This window comes from Parasteatoda tepidariorum, chromosome 4 (assembly GCF_982258835.1).
Source record: "Parasteatoda tepidariorum strain Cologne lab strain chromosome 4, Ptep-v5.0, whole genome shotgun sequence".
NCBI classification, from domain to species: domain Eukaryota; kingdom Metazoa; phylum Arthropoda; class Arachnida; order Araneae; family Theridiidae; genus Parasteatoda; species Parasteatoda tepidariorum.
In genome coordinates, this window is record NC_141758.1 from 42750145 (window position 1) to 42774741 (window position 24597).

The following is a 24597-nucleotide window of genomic DNA, read 5'->3' on the forward strand; positions in this document are numbered from 1 at the left end:
AATTTATATTAATTCTTATACAAATATTAATACGTGGATCAGTGTTGAGATCATAAGCCATATTGCAATTGAATTGGTGAGTAAGCCATATTGCAATTGAAAATTGTCAAAACATAAATTAAATGATCAGGTAACGATAAACAATGTCAAAAATATATTCCTTAAAAGAAATATGTGACTTGTAAAAGAAATACGGCACGCAAAGATTCAGCTATCCCTTACTATTTGTATTGTAACAAAATAACTTTATTACACTTGTCAGCATATAAGCATTCTGCAAGCCAGGTGGATTTTCATCTCCACCCTCATAAACTTAATTAATTGATCTAACATTTTCAATTCTCACGATTCTATTAAGTCAATTACGAAAACTCGTTGTTATTGAAAAAGTAAACTTAAGCATTGGTATACAACTTAAATTGCAAAATTTGATGTTTAAATACATTCGACTAATGGTGTTCGAAAATTGGGACGTCCATGACCCTAACGCAGGTGGAAAACGTCATATTCACCTGCTTCAAATTTCCTTCCAATTCAACAAACGTGCTGCGTTACAGCCAATGAAGTCACGGATTATGACTGGTTGTAAACAAGAAGATTTAATTTAATAAATAATAAATTCCTGAGTCAGAGAAACTAACTTTTAGAATTTTATTATATAAGTAGGCTTAATATGAGAAGTAGTTATAAGAAGTTAATGTTATTTAAGTTATTAATAAAACAAAAATATATACATATAGTACGTGTAACAAAATTGGGGGGCACATAAATTTAGCTCTGAGCATAATAAAATATTCAGACTTCTTAACTATCTCGTTTTTATTAACGGTTTGAATTGGACAAGAAATAAAATGTGACCTGGCTTGTGAATTTGCATATTTATAATCTTTTTTTCCCTCGAATATTCCTTGATGTGAAAAGATAAAGATATAACACTAAAAGAGTTATTATTAGAAATTTTACTCCTTGGAAGAAAAAAAAAGGATTTCTTTGCAAAACACTAAAAAATGTATATTCTAATGGATGAAACATTTCAATTACAAAACCTCAAAGTATCTTAAAGTTTTCCCAAAAAAAAAAAAATTAATAAATAATGGTTGAAACTAAGACTTTTAATGTCAGTTTTCAGCCACTTCAAAATGGTTAGGCTAAAGAATGACCCTAAGTGAAGTTTGTTAAATTTCAGATTTCAAATAATGAATAAACACAAATGGATAAGCAAAAGAATGAGCCTAAATGAAGTTTGTTAAATTTAAGAATTCAATTTATAAGTAAACACAAACGAACAGGCTAAAGAATGAGCCTAAGTCAAGTTTATTAAATTATAGAATTCAATTTATAAGTAAATACAAATAGATAGGCTGAAGAATGAGTTTAAGTGATGTTTTTCAAATTGTAGAATTCAATTTAAGAATAAACACAAATGTTTAGCCTAAAGAATGAGCCTGAGTGAAATTTGCTAAATGGTGGAATTCAAATTATGAATAAATGGTTAGGCTAAAGAGAGAGTCTAAGTGAAGTTTGTTAAATTTAAGAATTCAACCTATGAATTAATACACATGGATAGGCTAAAGAATGAGGTTAAGTAAAATTTGTTAAATTGTAGAATTGAAAAAGAATGAGCCTGAGTGAAATTTGTTGAATGGTGGAATTCGACTTATGAATAAATGGCTAGGCTAAAGAGAGAGTCTAAGTGAAGTTTGTTAAATTTAAGAATTCAACCTATGAATTAATACAAATGGATAAGCTAAAGAATGAGGTTAGGTAAAGTTTGTTAAATTGTAGAATCGAAAAAGAATGAGCCTGAGTGAAATTTGTTAAATGGTGGAATTCGACTTATGAATAAATGGTTAGGCTAAAGAGAGCGTCCAAGTGAAGTTTGTTAAATTTAAGAATTCAGCCAAGGAATTAACACAAATGGATAGGTTTAAGAATGAGGATAAGTAAAGTTACTTAAATTGTAGAATTCAATTTATGAATAAACACAATTAAGTAAATATAAATTTAAAATTCTTTCGTCAGAGTAAGTAGCCAAAAAAATCTTGACGTTTAAAATCACTTTTTTCCGATATTCAATTTCGTTTTTTGGAGAAAAAAAACTGGATTTCATTTCATTGCAACAACGCTTTAGAGCGGCAAAGCAAAAGTAAACCGGAAAAAAAAAGAAACTTTCCAATTACTAAAACCTCGAAATAGCTTTTTCACTTAAAAGCTACGGCAGACATTTACGTTCGTAGGAGAATACGGCCGTAAGTATTTTTGCAGAATCACATTTATCTCCGATTCTAAAAAAAAAGAAGGAAAAAAAAATTTCCCCGTACAATTTGAAAAGTTTTAAAAACTTCCAATTCCTGCATCAATAAATTTAGTTTCGAAGGAAAAAAATAAAATTATTTTTTTGTAACAGCTAGAGTAATATTTTTATATTATTCACAATAATTTATAACTAGTGCCTTAATACTTGAAAATTTACAGCCATATTACTTAAATTTTAATTTGCTTTTCTTCGGGGCAATTTTTTTTAGGTAAATGTATTCTCATAAAACTTAAAAAGAAGAAAAAAAACGTTATTCAAGCTCCTTCTTTAAAAACCTTTTTTTGAATACATTTGCAATTGAAAAAAATAGATATTTTCTTTTGCAAACATACATAAAACTATGATTTACAAGTAAGTTTTTTTTTCTCACTAGTACACTTAGAGGATTTCAAATCGCTTAGTTTTCATTTTAATAAAGTAATATAAAAGTTTATTTTAAGACGTACGCCGTTTAAAAAAGATAAATAATAAAAACTGTAAGCAGAATGAAGTTAGAGTAATTATACAAAAAGTAATTAGGGTACCAAAATTATTAATTGGAAGAGATTAAGCACACTTCATTTAACGGAGAGATTTCAGAAGTTTTAATGTTCATTTGTCCACGCTTTTAAAATTTTTGCTGTTTATTAAGCAGAAAAAAAGGAAAAAAAGAAAAAGCCACAATCAATGCATTTAACGAGTTTTCTTGGTATTTGTTCATATAAAAACTGTCTATTCGAATTTTTTTCTTTAATTAGCAAAATGGAATTATTTTTAATTACCTAAAGGAGTGGTTTTCCAGGAAAGTGCGCTTATTACGTTAAATTTTCACTTAATTTTATTAAGTTTCTTTTTACATATAATTTAACGTTGTATCAAGCTTCACGGAAGAGATGATGTCCTCGAATAATGATTTTTAGAGCTTAAATGGGAGCAAAAACTGAAATTCAGTCTTGCTACATTATAACTTTGCAGCATACTGTATCCATTTTAGAAGGTAATGAATTTTTATATACCATCTCAGATTGATGTCCATCGTATGAAGCGATATACTTAAATTTACTAAGTTTACTTTTGGAGATAATTTCTTGTTCTATCAAGTGTCACGGAAGAGATGACTGTATATGAAAAATATTTTTTTCAGTTTAATTGGGAATAAAATTGATATTCCGTCTTGATGTACTATAATTTTGCAGCATATTAACCCCCATTTTAGAAGGTAATGAATTTTTATATACCATCTTAGATTGATGTCAAGCATACATGGTATGAAGCGATATACTTAAATTTACTAAGTTTACTTTTGGAGACAATTTCTTGTTCTATCAAGTGTCACGGAAGAGATGACTGTATATGAAAAATATTTTTTTCAGTTTAATTGGGAATAAAATTGATATTCCGTCTTGATGTACTATAATTTTGCAGCATATTAACCCCCATTTTAGAAGGTAATGAATTTTTATATACCATCTTAGATTGATGTCAAGCATACATGGTATGAAGCGACATACTTAAATTTACTAAGTTTATTTTTGGAGATAATTTCTTGTTCTATCAAGTTTCACGGAAGAGATGATTGTATATGAAAAATATTTTTTTCAGTTTAATTGGGAATAAAATTGATATTCCGTCTTGATGTACTATAATTTTGCAGCATATTAACCCCCATTTTAGAAGGTAATGAAATTTTATATACCATCTTAGATTGATGTCAAGCATATATCGTAAGTAGCGATGTACTTAAATTTACTAAGTTTACTTTTGGAGATAATTTCTTGTTCTATCAAGTGTCACGGAAGAGATGACTGTATATGAAAAATATTTTTTTCAGTTTAATTGGGAATAAAATTGATATTCCGTCTTGATGTACTATAATTTTGCAGCATATTAACCCCCATTTTAGAAGGTAATGAAATTTTATATACCATCTTAGATTGATGTCAAGCATATATCGTAAGTAGCGATGTACTTAAATTTACTAAGTTTACTTTTGGAGATAATTTCTTGTTCTATCAAGTGTCACGGAAGAGATGACTGTATATGAAAAATATTTTTTTCAGTTTAATTGGGAATAAAATTGATATTCCGTCTTGATGTACTATAATTTTGCAGCATATTAACCCCCATTTTAGAAGGTAATGAAATTTTATATACCATCTTAGATTGATGTCAAGCATACATGGTATGAAGCGACATACTTAAATTTACTAAGTTTATTTTTGGAGATAATTTCTTGTTCTATCAAGTTTCACGGAAGAGATGATTGTATATGAAAAATATTTTTTTCAGTTTAATTGGGAATAAAATTGATATTCCGTTGCAGCATATTAACCCCCATTTTAGAAGGTAATGAATTTTTATATACCATCTTAGATTGATGTCAAGCATATATCGTAAGTAGCGATGTACTTAAATTTACTAAGTTTATTTTCGATTTAATTTCTTTTTAACAGTTATGGTTCTATGCTGCTCTAATACTTAAACAAAAATTAAATCAAACTAGTCAGTAGTATTTTAAAAACAATAAAACATGTACAATTTCATAAGGTAAATAAAAATGCAATCAAAAATACCTCTAAAACAAATTAAAGTCATAAATGTCTAAAATCGACATCAATGTTATATCCATTATTTTGTTTTCAAACTAAGCATTTTGTTACAATCATTTATACTTACATATTTTTTATTAATAAAGGTAAAAATAAATAAATAAAAAGTGAAAAGACAAGGAAAATTTCGTTATTGCTTTTGAAAACATTTTTTTAAAATATTTTTTATTTATTTTTATTATTTAGAATAACAAAAACTTCTGAAGTTTAATAAAATTTGGACCTTAATTTTGATTGTAATTTAATAATAAGAGTGTTTTAAGACTCAATATTTTTGCGAAGTAAAAAAAAATAGCGAAAAAGATTTATAAATGCTCTAAGTAGTATAAAAAAAAAGCATTTAAGGAAAAAAAGCTGGTTGTCAATTAAAAAAAAAAAAATAAATAGAAGAAAAATAAATTCTAGAGACCTATTTATTCATAAATGTATTCTGAATAAAAAAAAAAATAAAAGGGGGATGCAATTGAATATAAAAAATTCCAAACTTTAGTAAAAGAAGAAAAAAAAATCTACCAAAAATAAGTCATCCAGAAACAATATAACGAATTACTCGAGCGCCATCTATACCTTGCTCGCAGCATTAATCCGAGGTGATGCAAACAATGAAAGATGTAAGAGAAAGTCAGAGGAGAGGGGGGGAAATCTAAGCACTTTAATATACTCCCCCCTTCTGACTTTGGATGAAAAGGAGATATAAAAAATATCCCCAACAAAACACTAAAAAAAGGCAGACGGGAGGGAAGGGGAATGGTTGTCGTCACTAAGGCAACCAACCACCTTACGTTATTGTTATGACTTCCCGTATAGCATTTCATACAATGAGACGCCCATTAAATATCAGCCAACATTTCGCTCTTTTCCCCCCCCCCAACTAGATTCGATTTTGCCTTTCCTTCTTCCATCTCCTCTTTACCCGTCTCATTTCTTTCTAAAATTATATATATATATATAAGTTAAAAAATTACAGAAAACATAGAAAAAGATGTAAAGATTTTATTTTTAATTTAAGGAAAAGAAAAAACGTTTAAATTTTTTTGGAAAAAAAAAAACGGACATACAAAATAAGGAAAAGATATAATCTCGGTCAGCAGCTCACACGATTATAACTGATAAAAGTGCTTTCTAATGTTGTATTAACATAACCAAAGCAAAATATAAAAATAAATTGTTTTCTTAATTTTCTTCGTTAATCTCCTTTTTGTCCTTATTGCGTTATTATATATACACCGAAGAGCCATTACATTATGACTACCCTGCTAATAACATGTAGGACTACCTTTAGCCCTCAAAACTGCTAGCACCCGCCGTGGCATTGATTCCACAAGGTGCTGATAGGTAGTCTGAGGTATCTGGTACCAAGCGCTCCCCAACTGGTCCTGCAATTCCCTCACATTGCGAGGGGGTAGCGTGGCAGCACGAATTTGGTTCTCCAAGTAGGACCACAAATGTTCTATTGGATTAAGGTCAGGTGAATTTGGGGGTCAAGACATGACTTGAAAGTCACTGGAATGTTCCTCGAACCAATCCATGACGATTCGACCCTTATGACATGGTGCATTATCCTGTTGGTAAACACCATCCCCTGCAGGAAAAACTGCGGCCATGAATGGGTGAACCTGGTCTGCAACTATGTTCAAGTAGCTTACAGACGTCAGGGATTGTTCTATGAGGATTATGGGTCCTAATGTGCCCCATGAAAACATTGTTCCTTGTTTCTGGGCGAGAAACTATGAAAACCTGGGCGAGCCCATTGTTATAGATGGAGGGCGGTCATAATGTAATGGCTCTTCGGTGTATACATATATACAGATTATTTAATATGATTGAGATAGTTATAACAGAGTACCTTTAGAGTAGGGTAAGTAAACTCAGAATTGGATCGGCTGTTCAACGCCTGTTTCAAAATAAAATGGTATTTGAATTAGACATCCCGATCAGAAGCCCAATCTTTTAACACCCTATCTGTTTTAAGCTAAAACTCTACCGAACATCGACTAGAACTGCTGTAGTAATAAATAAACTATTTAATCTATATAAATTTATTACAGTGGTAGTAATAAATAGCTGTGGTAATAAATAAAGCAACAATTTTTATTAATTATTGCCGTATAGTTAATATTAATTGTTCCATCACAATGAAAAATCTATAGATATTAAAAGTACATAGACAGTACATTAAAATCTTTTATCTCGTCAACAATTTCGATATCTGTAATCGACTTATGAGATGCACGAAAAATAAACCAATTACTTTCATAGAGAAAGAAAAATTTCAATCTGAAATGACTCTTAATTATTCAAGAAAACAATATCGAAAATCAATAAGGTTTAATACCAGCGTGTTTAATATTTGTATTTTATATCGTAAAAAGTAATGATACATACATGCATCTATTGTTTAAAACTTAAAACTGAATGTAAATTTGATATTATAATTTTGAAACACTTTCTTTCATAATTGTTTTAAAAGCAATTTAAAATTAACATAAAAAATATCTGATATCGGGGACTGTAAAAATATTAATATTAAAAATTGAACAACATTATTTTAGTCATATTTGAATTAATAAAGCATACTTGATTTTTTTTTTCACTAAAAAGAATATTTTATTGTTTGAAAAATGAAAGTTTTATTTGATGAAAAAACTTTCTAACTTATTAAATAAGAAAATGTCACATCAAAAAAAGAATATAATATTGAGGTTATGATAATTGAGTTCTGAAATTATTAATATTTAGTTTAATGTTTATGTTAGTAAGTTAGCTTACTTAGTTCTGTTCCCGGCGTTAGTAGTTAGTTTACTTAAAGTAAGTTAGTAGTTATGTTAGTAAGTTAGGTATTATTAGTAATGTTAGACTAGGGATCAAAAAAGGGTTTTCTCAAAAAAAAGGGTTAGTACAATCGTAAACAATTCGAAAAGCCCAACTTTGGGAAACATTTAAAAAATAGAATTTACTCATTGGTTTAACGGAATCCATTCCTTAAAATTAAACTACGTACGATTTATTTGTACGAAATATTTTAAAGATAACATCAGTGATATTTGCTAGTTTATAGCTCTACCAAAAAAGTTGTTTACTGCGAGCTCTGCATTAATTAATTTATTCGTTATGCAAGATTGTCTGAATGAACAACGTGATCGTAGTACGTCAACAAATCCGTATTTCTAAAGTTGTCTGAAATCACACGTATGTTTTGTTTATAGGAATGCTTTTAAAACATGTTACTATAAAATTAAATAATTTAAAATCAACGGTAATTGGAATACAAAAATAAGTTAAGTATCCAAAATCAGAATTAATGGCGAATTGATAATAATTTACTCTCTAATAATACTATCTTAAACGAGAGCGTAAAAAATAGACAAACTATTGTTGAACTCGATGATGCTTCATTAGTTATCGTAAAAATTACTAACGGAAATAAAAAAAAGTATTTTATGTACTATTAACAAAAATTAATAAAGCAAACGCACATATTCGTTATACGGAACCATAAAATGTAGCCAGACTATAACAATGATGTTTAATTTTGGTAATAGGTACAATTGTCATTATAGTAAATGGTGCCAAATACACCCTTGTACAGTTACAAAGTAAAAAAAGTTTCATTTATACATTTTGTAATTATCGGTATAATTAAGGTTTATTAGCCTATGTCACTGTTTAGAAGGTCCAGGATAATACCAGCACTATTTAATAACATATTTTATTCAACAAAACAACATCAACAATGGTATACAATTAACAAGCAAACAAACATAACATCTTACATCCAGATCTCGTAAGTAAAAGCCAACTAATCTAGAAGTATTTGGGGGAGGTTATCCCATGGATGCGCGCATGCGCTAACATTTAAGTTTCAGTTCGTATTTCTAAAAGTTTCACTTCGGATTTTAACTTACCACATTTCCTCCCACCTTGAGTAGAATACCTGTAATTATACTCAACAAACTTCGAATTTTTAAACATATAAAATTTCCTATATAAATGAAAGAAAAACATCAATGATGAAAAATCATACAAAATACTTAACATAAACAATACTTAATGAATCATACAGTTTGCAAAATATTACGGTACAGTAGGTTTAACAATTCTTCCACTGCTACTTATTTTCAATGATTTTCCTCTTACATCAACATACTCATTTTCCAGTTCTAATCTAAACAGTCTTTGAACTGGTCTTAAAATTTCTGAATTTTCTGTCTTTACAAGTGCTACTCTTGTGTGACCATCCCTGCCAGGAATTACCTTTAATACCTTAGCTAAATTCCAAAATGTCCGCTTCTTATTAATATCTTCGACTAAAACTATTTCCCCGACTTTTAACGGTTTATCCTTATAATCTCTTAACGATTGTTGGCGTAATTGCCCTAAATATTCAGTCCTAAATCTAGCTCTAAGTAATTCTCTTATTTTTTGGAGATATTTAGCTCGTTTACTTAAATTTTTCTTATCTACCTGATCAATATCTACTACACCTGAGGAAGGTATCTCGTGCAAGAACATTTCGGGAGTTAATGGTGAAATATCGGACACGTCTTCGGATACGTAAGTGAGGGGCCTCGTATTTATTATTCTTTCACAATCACAAAGGAGAGTGAGTAACTCCTCATAGTTGAGCGTAGCGCGTCCTAATATTTTACGTAAGATTTGTTTCACCATCTGGATTAAGCGCTCCCACCAACCCCCCCACCAACTTGCTGAAGGAGGATTGAACTTAAAGCGTATTTTTTGTTCTGCAACCTTTGAGCTCAATTTATCCCAATCTATTAAACGAAGAGCTTTTTCTGCGCCGACGAAATTTGTTCCATTATCGGAATATATAACTGAGGGTCTGCCTCGTCGCGCAATAAATCGTCTTAAGGACTGAAAATATGCTTCGGTCGTCAAAAGGGTTACTAATTCTAAGTGTACTGCACGATACACTGCACACGTATAAAGAACTATGTATGCTTTTCTTTTATCTTTAAGGTACAGTGGACCTGCTAGGTCAACCCCTATTATCTCAAATACTGCGGCATCATTTACTCTATCACTAGGTAAAATTCCTGGCATAACTTCACATCTTTTAACTTTAAATCTTTGACATTTCACACAATGCTTAATACAATTACGAATAGTCTTTCGACTTTTCAAAACCCAATATTTTTCTCTTAAGTGAGACATCAAAAGAGAAATACCAGCATGTAAATAATCAACATGATAACTTAATATTAACAATTTTACTACAGGATGATTATTAGGTAAAATAATAGGATGGATGAAGTCTGATGTATCATCACGATAATCAAGGTTGGTTTTAGCTCTTATAACACCATTTTGGTCAACAAATGGTCTTAATTGCTTAAGTTTATTATCATTTACATCTTTAAAACCATCCTTTTGAATTAATAACATCAGAGAAATTTCAGCTTTACAAAGTTCATCTACACTTAAAACCTTAGACAAATTTTTATCTTTATGTTTACAGTTATAAAAGAATCTATGTATCCATGCTATCATCCTCAAAGTTTTCTTATATGATGAAAAATATTTACAATACCAATATTGATCACTATCATCCGTATTTAAAGCAATTATCACCGTTTTACGCAGCTCTGAATTGACCAATTCTTCATTTGGGTTTTCTTCCGATTTAGGCCAATTTTCTTCTTTATCGTAGAGCCAAATCGGTCCCTCCCACCAACGACATTTGATTAACTGTTCAGCAGTGCAGCCACGTGATGCAAGATCGGCAGGGTTCGAACTACCTGGCAAGTGGCGCCACATGGTGAGAGAAGTTTCTGAGCGAATTTCTTTAACGCGATTATACACAAATAATCCCCAATTTAAATTACGCTTAATCCAACTCAGAGCTGTGGTCGAATCAGTCCAACAATAAATTTGAACTTCATTGAAAGCAAGATCTTTAAGTATGGATGACAGTGATCTAGCTCCTATACAACAGGCTAGTAGTTCCAGCCTAGGAATAGTAAGTGGCTTTAGAGGAGCTACTCTGCTTTTAGCATTGACCAAATGAATTTTAACAATATCATTAACAACAATTCTTAAAAATATACAAAATCCGTATGCTAATTTACTGGCGTCACAAAATAAGTGTAAGCTAAATACAACATTAGATGGTTCAAATTCTAGCCATCTAGGAATCTTAATGTTCTCTAATAAATGTAACTGAGAGAGCCAGAGTTTAAATCTCTTTGCCAAATTATCTGGAATTTCATTATTCCAACTTAATTTTAAATTCCAAGTCTCCTGCAAAATTATCTTAGGTAACAACATAACAGGAGCTGTATATCCAATAATATCAAATACCCTATGAGCCATTGCTAATACAAATCTTTTCGTAATTAATTGTTCAGAATAATCAACAGGTTCTATTTTACAAGATAACGTATCACCTTCCGTATTCCAATTGAGACCTAACACAGACACATCTTTCTTCTCAGAATTATTTATCAAATCAGATGCATTGGTCTGCCAATCTCTTAAATTAAAAAGACCCTGTGTCATTATCGCTTGCGATTCCAAAATAAAATTTCGAGTTTCGGTTTCTGAACTTAAACTAGTCACACAATTATCAACGTAAAAGGAATTCTTAAGAATTTCCGCAGTATGACTTAAATGATCTGAAACTCTATTTAAATGATATCGTAACGTAAAGGCTAAACAAAAGGGTGAAGTGGTTAAGCCAAACACTAGTCTTTTGTGTTTATACTCTATCAATTTATCCGAATTGTTTTTATCATACCAAAAAAACCTTAAAAAATCGGTGTCTTTCGGGTGAATAGATATCATACAAAAGGCTTTCTCAATATCTGAAGTCACCCCGATTTTATTCTTACGAAATTTATTGAGAATCGATGGAATTATTTCAATTAAATTTGGTCCTGTGGCCAAACAATCATTTAATGACGGTTTACCTGCAATTCGAGCACTAGCATTAAATACAGGTCTTATTTTAGTACTTGAATTTTCTTTGACCACTGGCCTATGAGGCAAAAAATGAACATTTTCCAATTTATTATCCGACACAATTTCAATAATTCCCAGAGATAACCAATTTTCGAAGACCTCACAATAAGCATTAAAATTTCCTGAGTCCATTAATTTCTTTTTGGAATTTTTCGCATTCTTAAGTGCAATATTTTTATTACTGGTTAAAAGTGAACTATCCGTAATCCAAGGTAACGCGATTTCATATCTTCCCTTAGAATTGACTTTAATTGTCTCCTCAAAATGTTTAAGAGTTTCTTTTTCTAATTCGCATTTATTCTGACTCATCGTAGGATCGGAGATACCCAATAAATCAAGGCGCCATAAATCTGCGATTTCTCTTTCATTGATAAGCAGAGAAGAAATAAAAAGAGAAGCTTCATTCGTAGTTGTAGGCGTATCGCATAAATAACTGCCTAATAAGCAATTTCCGAGTTTCGTTTCTATACACAACAGGCCTGAACTTAAATTTATTATTTTTCCTGTCAGTATTTTACTCGCAATATCTGCTCCGATTAGTAATTTTATTTCTTTCTCAACAGAGTATCTTTTCCGTTCTAAGTCACTTAAGCGAATATTCAAATTATTTAACTCTCTAATCCATGGCCCATATGGAATTTGTTTAATATCAGAACAAATCTTATTTTGACTTAACACTTGAAATTTATATTTACATTTATGATCAACGCTACTTAATTCTATACAATACACATTATGAATACTTTCTGAAGTTTCTATACCACTAAACAATGATTGTTTTAGCTTAACTTCACTTATTGGTTTTAAGTTCATATAATTAGCAACATCGTTACATAAATAACTACTATGTGAACCTTGGTCTACAATTGCTCTTATTAACTTATAATTCTTACCATTATATATTTTTACGACCAAAGTTTGGAGCAATACATCCGAGAGTTGTAATTGATTACTTAAGGTGTTTGTTTTATTTTCGTGGTTTTCTTCCGTAGAAACATGTTCTACCTTATTATTTGGATTATCTGGACATAATATTTCAAAATGTCTATTATTACAAATTGTACATTTAACATGCTTCGACCTACAATAGCTAGCTCTATGTCCTTTTTTTAAACAAACAAAACAAGCATTAGATTTCTTAATGATATCTCTCTTATTTTCTAATGACATAGAAGCAGTTTCTTTACAACTCTCTGATGTATGCGACTTATCACAAAAAATACATACATAATTATTTACTCTTATAGACTTATGTTCATTATTCTTAAATTTACTATTTGCAGTAAACAATTCATGCGAAGTAGGAACTGAATACTTGTTTTTATGCTTATCAAAATTATTTCTCTTAGGCACGTATTTATCACATGAAAATTCTTTTGCCAGTTTTAGTTTTGATTCAGTTTCTACTTCAATTCTTAAGAAATCTATTATTAAGTCTAAATCAGACTTACCCTTTTTTTCAAACTGATTTCTTTGTCTTTCGTACACTATTAATAAATCCGGTGGTATTGCTGATTCAACTAACGGATACAAAAAATCTGAATACTTATCTTGCGTTAGTCCAAGGACTTGTAGGGCTCGTAATTTTCCTTGTAGTTCATCGTATAGGACACATAAGTCTGTTTTTGTTTTATCAGCAGTTACCAACTTCAGTAAGTCCTTGATATAAATCTGGATCAATACACTTTCGTTGCCAAACCTTTCTTTTAAATATTCCACGGCTTGTTTATAGTGTTCGGCTGTAAGGGGGAACGTTTCTAATATTCTTCTCGGTTTTGAAGAAGGCGTAGTGGCTTGTAGTAAATAGGAGAATTTGTCTCTATCATCCATTCTCTCGTCTTTGTGAATTTTTTCGAATTGATTCCAGAAAGACTGCCAATTCCTTGGATCCCCGTCAAACTTAATTAATTCCAATTCGGGTAACTTATAGCTGTTCGTAGTGGCACTTCCTTCGGAAACGTTATTAACGGCATTGTTTACTATTTTGTCCTTGGCCGCTAATACCTTATTTGTTTTAACTTTTAGAGCTGAAAACTTATCGTAATAATCCTCAGAAGATTCGAATTCCGTAGTATAATCCTCTGGGCTGCATTTCAGACTCTGCATAAGTTTCAAATGTTCATCTTGCGATTGTCGTAATAGATGATTTTTCTCCTTAATTCGTTCCAAATAAATTTCAATTTCTAAAAAATCTAGAACTGTGTCTGCTATGAGAGCTTCCAACCTATTTGCAGTTTTCGTAAAAGATGTTCGTAATGCAGTACGTGCCTGTTTAGAAGCCTCCATCTTAACTTAACTTAATGCGTAGTTGTTTTGCTGGCGTACGTAGAGTGCTTTCGTTTTTACATTAATTCGTAATGTATCATCCCGGCAGGGATGCCATTAAGTGTCACTGTTTAGAAGGTCCAGGATAATACCAGCACTATTTAATAACATATTTTATTCAACAAAACAACATCAACAATGGTATACAATTAACAAGCAAACAAACATAACATCTTACATCCAGATCTCGTAAGTAAAAGCCAACTAATCTAGAAGTATTTGGGGGAGGTTATCCCATGGATGCGCGCATGCGCTAACATTTAAGTTTCAGTTCGTATTTCTAAAAGTTTCACTTCGGATTTTAACTTACCACAGCCTAATTGACAGTAAAGCAATACGACATCTTTTTATCAGGACAGGAGTCTCAAATTTGGACCATGCGTGTTCTTTGTGATATAAATAAAATTTACAGCGCTTATGGTTCTAAGGAAACAACAGCAATTTAGCAACTACTCGCATAGCAACTATTACCGCAGCGCTTCAGTATGGCTTTTTGGTAAAACCAACAGTAAAATATGGTTTCTTTACCATGCTACTTGGTAGTAAATGTGGTAAAATTTATTAATTTATCATAATACTTTAGTGGTAGGGTTTAAAAACCATTTATTCGGTTAAATTTACTTTTCAATTTTGCATTTTTTACTTAATGTGTAGAAATAAAAATCATAATTTTGGAAAACCAGAATATCTGGAAAACCGTTACCATATGAACGGAAAAATTACCAAATAAATTGTTTAAATACTGTATATATTTTGGTTTTATTCACCAAAATAATTTTTTGAACCAGAAATGTCATTGTCATACCGTAGAGGTAATTTTGCCAGAATTTTCTTTCTCCTTATATAATGCTAAGTTGAACAATATCTCCTTTCACTAGATTTGATACTGTGGTTCTGATTGAATAGACCAACTGTTCAATTTAGCATGAGGTTGTAGCAGATTTGCATGGTTTAATGTGTTGAGACCATAGTTCAACGTTGAAACAATTTTTCTGAGAATGCAATAAGTTTAAATTTTATCAAAATAAAATAAATAAATAAACTTGTTACGAACCATACATATCTAAATAATACTAGAAATATATATTTTGGGAGGTATTTCTCCATGATATTTACTAATATTTCTCCAAAAAAAGGTCCATATAACCCGCCATCGAAGAGAACTATAGTACGATTAGAATATAAAAAAAAGGCAAATACTAGTCGATCGAAAATAAAGTATCTAGGGCGTGGGCTTTTCAAAAGATAGATGGTAGGACCCTATTCCATTAGATAAAGCAGTTCAAATGGGAGGAAAACCTTCTAAAAAATTAATAACGGGCGATTTGTGCGATATAGAGAGCAGAAAAATTGGCGATTTTTTTTCTCTTTTAAAGGAAAACTATTCTGATCGAAAAGATACTTCACTAATGTGTAATCGGATTTTCAGAAAATATAGCTCTTCGACAAGCAGGACGTGGTTCGCATACAGTAAGTCGAGTAAAATAAAATTCCTGTCCCCCACTTAAATCTTTCGAAAAACGTGACAGTGCAAGAATAGTATTATGGAATAACCTTCAACATCAGATTAAATGCGTAGTATTTACCGATAGAATTTGGGCAACCGAGACAACGAATTTAATAAATCCCTATTTTAAGGATACCATGTCAATTTAAAACATCAAATTGGACAGTTTTGAGGTTAAATTCACAACATAAATGTCTACACAGACTATGGACATTAAACGATTTTAAGTGCCAGTTTCAGTCAGGAGTGTCTTATGTGGAATATGAAACTATTTGGAGTATCTGGGATACAGCCTATTAACTGATTCAAAATGCTGTCCTTTTTCATAAGCACAGTACTTATAACAACCAAGAAAAACTCATTTTAAGGACAGCGTAACAATGCAAACTATCAAATTGAATCAATAGATTTGAGGTTGGACTCATACAGACTATAAATTTTGACAGCATTAAAATACCAGTTTTTCAGCAAGGGTTTGAAGTTTTTCAGGACTTGAACAATCAATTAGCACATGCAAAGGAGCTGCCCAAGTCAAAACGCACTTTCCTCACTCAAAGACACTAAACGATCAAGGCAACGAATTTCATATATTCTAATTTTAAGAATATTTAAGGACACTGTATCTACTTAAAATATCGATTTGGACAGTTTTAAAATTGAATTCATATAACTACACAAATTTTGGACATTCAAAACGTTTAAGACTAAGTGTCAAGTTTCAATCACCAAAGACTTGAAGTATCTAGGATATAAAAAACCAAATTTGAGAAGCAAATGCGGCCTAAAGAGATTGAAGCGCATTTTAATTAGCATAAGTAGCAAAACAACCAAGAAAACATACTTAACAAATTCTTATTTTAATGCCATATCAATTCTCAATTTCAAACTAAATGGTTTTAGGGACAATAATTTTAAATTTCTATATGGCATATGAATATTGAAAACATTTATGTTTTTGATAAAAAAAAAAGAAAAGAAAAAAAAAGAAGAAAAAAAAACAGCAAAGGCATGATGCATATAAGGTATAGGGCACCAATTTTCCAGTGCAAAATGTTGGCCATATAGATTTTAATGCAATTAACTTACAGATAGAAAATAATCAACAATAGACAACAACTTTTAAATTGGTTTGCCAATTAGGAACTACCTAGTTGAGAAGAGGTGAAGTGATTATGGTTAATCATGTGATTTAATTTGAATAGTGACACGACCCACCCTATTTGTTTAGGGTTTACGTCAAGATTACATCAAGATCATACAACTGGATTGATACATGATTACAACTTCAATCAAAGATCGCCACAAGGGACTATGATATAAAATGCGGCCAAACAAACAAATTATATAAAATAGGTCAAAGGACCCTTATAGTGTTAGCTGATTATAGGATAGGAGGTCCAAGGACCCTTATAATCATGTGATTTAAATCAGATCTGATTGGCCCCTGAATCGACAAATGCCACGATTTGCTTACGATGACGTCACTCGCAGGTAACCAATTGGGCAAACTTGTAAAACATTTTCCTGCCACGCATAGCTTCCCCATTGTAAAGCAAGTGTGAAAACTGGTTTTCTGCATTCGCTAATTATGAGATAAAGTTGTTTTCTCAAAACCCTCATAATTTTCCCCTCTTCAAATCATTAATTCTGTTTCAAATTTCAAGCAAGACACAAAAAGGTAGTTTTTGGTTTATAAATTATTCTATATTAAATAACTTGTAAGTACTTTATAGAACTAACTCTACAAATGAAGTTTGAATTGATTTATAAGTTCATCAATTAAAAATTAAAAACCATTTCTAAGATATTATTCCAAGAAAAAAAACGTATACTTTTTGAAGAAAAACTACTACGGAATGCTACAAAAATGTAAGATATTTCGTAAGAGTGAGAAAAAGAAGAGATAACTATTTGAGAATCGGAAAAAAAGCTAAGTTGGCGGTAAAAAAAATTTGTTAGGAGCCAAGATCAGAGTAGATAAGGGCACATTTCTTTAAAGACTTCTCCCGCTGTTGCGAGGATCATTAATGTAATGACTCCTTCTCCCGAAATTGTCCGGCCAACATAACTGCAGCAGGAGAAGCTGTAACGAGGATCTAAAAATTCTCCTTCAGCAATTTGCTTTACCCTCTTATTATTCTTCCTGTTATGCTACATAACGACAAACTTGGCGATAAGCTCCAGCAGGAGATGTTTCGCTCATCCTAGCTATTTATGACTTGCAGATTTTTATGAAGAAAGCATCAAAACAAAAAGAAATATATAGGCCCTGAGAAAAATTCTTAAGCAGTAACGCCGAAAAGGAAATGAACGCCAAAAATTAAATGAAGGTGCATGAAAACTAGAATGGAATTAACGTTTATAATGATTAATTGCAACTTTTCGAAAATTTTATATAGTTTGCGTAATGGAAATTAATAATTTTGAAATGCTGAAGCAATTGTTTGAATTTGTTAATAAAACGGTGGCGAAACAACTGACGTGTAATTGCCCCCATTTCATAATTTTTTAAAAGAATCACCTCTCCGTCTTAATATTTATCTTTGGCTGATGTGATAAAGTTCACGAAAGTAACTAAAAACGGAATGATTATTTAACAACAAACTGCTTTACGACTTTGTCCTATAGGTAAGATTGTTAAAAATATTGGACATACGCATGCCAACTTATAAAGAAAGAAGTTGCAAAACAACTAATGGGCAAATACTTCTATTTCGTAAACATAACATCGATTATGTTGCAACAATATCACAATTTATATCTAAAGCTGAGAAGAGATCTGAAATTGCTGTAGTGACGTAGATCCGAAGAAAAAAGACAAACTAATGGAGTACTAACTAAAAGAACTTATAAACAAAGTGATTACGAAATTACCAATGCGCAATAACCATTAAAGCAAGCAATTATGAGCAATTATGTAAAAGCTTCAATTAGGTTACAACTATATCCTATAACTTACGTTGATAAAAACGTGAAGAAGATCACCAGCGTAATCGGGCATACGCATGCAAGTTATAAATAAAGTCGTTGCTAATTAATGCATAACTGTCTCCACTTCGTAAATGCAAAACCAATATTCCCAATTTATCGTCCTTCTTAATTGGGTATAATATAAAAAAAACACAACTACTTTCACTTAGTAGGAATAACATTTACCATGACGCAATGCTAAATTCTATGCCACTATCCACATAAATGCCACTATCCACATAAATCAATTATTAATCAAAAATCGAATATCAATTACTTTTCTTTATAATGCAATAAAATCTGGCGAGTAGCTATTTAAACGATCAAACACTTCGTTTGTTTATTTGTGGCTTGAAGTTAGGCCCGCAGAAAATGCCGTTCATGGGTTAAATTTAGTAGGAATAACACAACCTGTGACGTAGGCTATAGTATACCCAATTGGATATCTGCAAGCAACGTCAGCGCAGGTAAATCGTGGCATTTGTAGATTGAGAAGCCAATCAGGTTCGACACACGTCACGTGTGACGTCGCTTTCAAGCATCCAATTGAATCTTATTTAAACCGCATGGTTAAGCATACTTAACTTCTTCTCGAGTTACAAGTACTCAATTCTAGAGAGAATATGGTCACTGAAGTTGATGCGAACCTGTTGGAGGAACCAAAGCAATGGACTGAACTCAAGGAACTAATAAACGAAGTGATTGCTAAGCTACAATGAGCAATCACCGATATAACCGCAATCACCGATTCAATAATGTCACAACTTTGTCCTATAGCTTACGCTGTTATGAACCTGTACGATAGATGCACAGAGCAATCAAAAGTAATCAAGAGTACATAGTACAAGAGTACATATAGCAATCAAGTTTATTCATACAAGTGATAAACAAAGTGATTGATCTATAACTAATGAGCAAATGCTTTCATTTCAGAAATGGAGAACCAAGATAGTGGCAATAAAGATTTTGCAATAAATAATTTAATATCCCTCATGGCTGCATTCGGTGAAATATAAATGGCAATTAGAAAAGAGAAAACCTAACAACCAATTGATATTCACAAGAGACGTACCTTGACATAACCTTAAATCCGTCGCATTGTCCGTGGGATTGTTTTCACTCATTTTTTACAATTGTTATCCACTAAGTTAGAAAATAAAAAATACTACCCTATTCAATTATATGTGTATCAAAACAAACTAAAAAAATATTTATAGAAAAACAATACTTTTGTGACTTTTATTATTTTTATGCTAGTGAGAACCAAAACAATATGGAAATGAATGAGGGAAAACTGGTTCCTACCACGTGATTTCCCGGCCAATAAAAATGTAGCGTTAAACGTTTAACGCAACCTTGTTGGAAGTCGCATAAGAAGTATCACTTCAAAAAAAAACGAGTCCTTGCTAAACAATAATCGTACAATAACACAAATTTTTCAGATGAAAAAATAACCATGCCACAATTATGACTTGGCCTTTATCATAGATTGACGTGAACAAAGTCCTTCAAAACCAGGTAGCTTTTGATATACCAATGGTTCAATTTTAATTGAACCATTGAATTAATAAAGTATAATAATTGAATAAAGTATTAAAAATTGAGTACTTACTCTACCGAATTGTTGGAAGTAATTTTTGACATCTTCTAAAGTTGTCGGCGCTGAAAGCCCTCCTACAAACACTTTCTTGGTCCTGGTTACCATCTGAAACAAGATAATAACTTCATTAGTTATGTCTTTTTTTATTTTTAGTTTAAGATCAGTTTAAACAGTTTAAACATTGTATTCAAAGCGGTTTTCTAATTTTCAATTGCAAAGCTAATTTACTCATGTTATAACATTTCAAGTCATGAATGGCAACGTCTCAGATCCGGTTTAAACCCTTAACTATCTTATTATTTTTAAGAAAACCGTCTTAAAAGTGCCTACTTTTTTTACTAAAGAAAATTATATTAAAAAAGGTATAAGTACAATATAGATGTATTCAATTTTGATTTTTGAAATTGTTTTTAGCTTAAAATTTAAAACTCCTCATGTTCAAAACTTTCAAGACGAATAAACTTTCGTTAATAAATTTTTTTTCATACATTTTATTGGTTTTAAAGTGGCCACCTTTTGCGGTGATGCTGAGACGCTAACGCTTATTGAAATTTTCGGCAATGCATCTCAAGTCTCTTATCTTTTAATCTATCTCATTCTTTAGAGCAGAGATGGCGCATCTGTGACACGTAACATGTATTTCAGTGGCACGCAAGATGTACTGTAAATTACATTTATTCAATCATATTCACACAAAACGCTTAAAAATCAGTTTAGTGAATTCAGGAACAAGTACTATTTTGAGCACCTTCATTAAATCTTTCAGAACGCAAGAGACTATAGTGCCCCTTCTACTTCATGCCGTAAGGGGAGTCTGACCTTTTCTTCCAGAAGTACGAGAATGTGAGTTAAGAAAAAACGAAACTAAATTCCAAATTATGAGAACAATTTCAAAACATTAAATTTGCTCAATGTTATGAGCAGGTGTTTTCATTAATGAATTTTAATCAATATTAATCAATATTTATCAATTCTAATCAATATTCTAATCAATTCTTAACCAATTGTAAGAAATCGCATTATTCAAATCTAAAGTAAATTAATCATTAAGCTATATTCACATGATATAGTTCTACAGTTTAAAATCCGAAGTTAAAAGGGCAGTGGTTCACAGAATTTTTTAAAAAAAAAAGGAAAATGAAAAAAGGGGCCCGCTAGTCATCTGAGAATAAAAATAACCTTAATTTAATCTGCACACTTATAGAAAAGGATTCCCCCTCTCTGCTTTAAAGAATCCAAATTTTTTTGCGGATTAGTGCAGGCTGCAAACTGGGCCGGAATTAAGATCTGGCGGAAAGTATGGCCATTCTTCAAATGATATCAAGTCCAGAAAATGCTTCTTGCAACATACTTGTGACTTTTTGGCCTTGTGAGCTGGTGAGGAATCTTGGTCAAACGTTCCGTTTAGATTGCCGAAGTGCTGTTTGGTACAACAGCTACTAGAATGTCCCGCTAGCGCAAGTTGTGATTTAGTTTAACGACCTCATCCAGAAAAATCATAAATGTTTTGCCGCTTGCAGAAATTCAGAAATTCCGCCCCATATCAGGGCCGATTTTGGATTTTGATGTTCTTCAACGATATTAGATTTGCATCAAATAATTTATAAAAGTTCTCTATATACTATACGAAACTTCGGTGCTATAAGTAAGACACAACAATTTGAAACCTTTTATTAAATCATGAACTCATAAAATGTATATAGCCCAAAGAAAAAGGTTGCCAAAGAAAACTTATAATTACAAATTAGTCTTCATAAATGTATTGGAAGATGTAAAAAACTTGGGAGCTGCCTTTACCATAGCATAGCTGACATTTTTAAAGGAAACAGAAAGTGTTTCTTAATTATAATTCCATTAAAACAGTAGTTTAAAATTGTAAACTAGAAAACGATTCTAACAATTAACTAGTTAATAAATCGTTTCCCCCAGAAATTTGTTCTTTATCTCATTTCAGATCATCAGTTTTGAATCATATAAGATCTCTACATGCAATTTTTTTTCGACCCACAGATTATTCTTCAACGATAGTTTGATAAGTTAAAAAAATTTTGAGAGAAGTATGAATACAGTGTTTCTTAGTAACAATTCAATAAAAAAATAGTAATTTAAAATAATTCCGTAATTTCGTTATTTATAAAATCGTTTGCTTAAAAATATTTCTTTCACATATGAGAATTACTTTTTAATCAAAAGATATTTATCAGACAATTTTTGGTTTAAAAATCGATAACTTAAGAGGTAGTGGGATCAGCTTAACTCAAACACATTACTTATAAGAAATATGAATACAGTGTTTTCGATAATTGACAATAAATAAACAAATTTATAGACAAAAGGTAAATTATAAAAAAAGCACATTAAGAGGTGAAAAGAAATAAAGAATCACGAACATAAATTAATTATTGACTTCTATAATGAGCCGCTTCGCACAGAAAAAAAAAACTGTAACAATGCCTGATTTATCTAAAGAGTGATGCCAACAGACGAAAACTAATCAACGAAACTTCTATCTGCATCATTTCTTTGTGAAATATTAACTCCATTCATCATTATGAGGGTGAACGAATTTAAATAAAGAAAACCGGATTTGGTTTCGGAAAAGCAAATATTTAGTTGTACCTAAAAAAAAAAAGGAAGTTCCTAAAAAATCTATTGCGTATATATTCATCATCAGCAAACCGAAACGACTATATTTTTTTTCTCCAGAGAACTTTGAAAGATAATTGTTTGAAAAGTAAACCTTACCCTGATTAGAAACTAAAATATAAACAATCGGATTACAAAAAAAAATGTGAAAATAAATAATATTTAATTTCATTAAATAAATAATTAACGAATTAAAAATAAAATAAATAATATACATAAAAAAAAGAATTCCGTAAAAAACAATTGGAATATATTTTTAATAAGGGAAAAGTAAACTGAAATTTATTCAATTAATCAAAATTGAAACATTTTTATAGCAATAAGATTAAACTAACAAATGATGGCATTAGAAAACACTCATTTATCATTCATTGTTAGGAAGCGTTGATGGTACATTGTTATTTAAAAAAAAAAAAAAAAAAAAAAAAAAAAGAGGGAGAAAAAGACCAAAACCGCAAAGGAAAAATTCATTTCTTTGGGGTTTCGTTTTTCCTTTTTTTTCTTCCTTTTGCTATTATCATCGTTTAACAGAAACGGAGAAAGATTAATATTTGCTTAACTGTAATATTTCTTTGCTTTAAAAGCAAAAATGTAGCGCTTTTGAGAAAAATAATGAAAGATTAATAAGTTAGTTCGAAATATTATATATGGTGCATTTTATGGCTGATAAAAAAAAGTCTAAAAAATTTTTAAACGATATAAAATTAAGTTAAATTTTCACTAAAGAAACACAATATATCTTTGTTAAATAATTTATACATTATCTAGTTTTCACTGTCCATTTTTATTTAAAATGATAGCAAACTTTAACAGCATTTTAGGTAAACGAATCTATAAAAAGTTCTCTGAAAATAATATATATGTGTAAAATCCATGTCGAAAATGATGATTTTTCTTTTATTCTTAAATATGGTAAATTTTTACAATATTTTAAAAAAAATATCTGTAAAAAAATATTTCGGAAACAGAAAAAAAGTTCGAATAAAATTACCGTACTCTATGGCAATGACATTTTTTATAAAAGAAAATTTATTCTAGTTATAAAAACCAAAATATACCTTATTTAAACCATTCACTTGGTAATTTTTCCGTTCATATGGTGACTGTTTAACGGAAATCCTGGTTTTCAAAAATATAGTTCTATTATTACCACACGTTAAGTAAACAATACTAAACTTAAAAGTCAATTGAACCGAATCAATGGTTTTTATATCATGCTTTAAGGCAGGGATGGCGAACCAATGGCACGCGTGCCATTTATGGCACGCGACACAGTATTTTGGGCATGATCGCAAAGTTTCACTATGAGGCATATTAACAATTACATTAAAATTCACAAGAACAAAGAAACAAACAAAAATCAATTATTAACAAAAAATTAACAATTAATGCCAAAAAAACTGTTAATAACCATAAAAAACAAGCTAACAACAAATAACTAGCAAAAAAAATTAACAGTCCTGCTTAAACTAACATCTTACAACCTAATACAAGTTATTTGTCATCTAATCTGCAACAACAGAAGTCACACTGATGTTACTTAAAGTTGAATTACGCGTATAACTGAGACATAGCAAAGTGCTTGTTTTTTTTTTTTTTTAGTAGTGAATGAAGAGTTTTGAGTAGAGAGTATTCAGTATTATTATTTTACCAATAATCACGAAGT

General features: G+C 30.6%; 1 protein-coding gene across 21 annotated transcripts in view; it reads right to left on the reverse strand.

Annotated features, from left to right (window-relative positions):
- LOC107436679 (RNA-binding protein Musashi homolog Rbp6) overlaps positions 1 to 24597 on the reverse strand; it is a 480532-nt gene that overhangs the window by 201475 nt on the left and 254460 nt on the right. For all 21 annotated transcript variants that reach the window (XM_071182213.1, XM_071182219.1, XM_071182217.1 and 18 more), the window contains exon 6: positions 20298 to 20390. In XM_071182213.1, coding sequence (XP_071038314.1) covers positions 20298 to 20390 — 93 coding nt within the window. The remainder of the gene's footprint in view (positions 1 to 20297; positions 20391 to 24597) is intronic.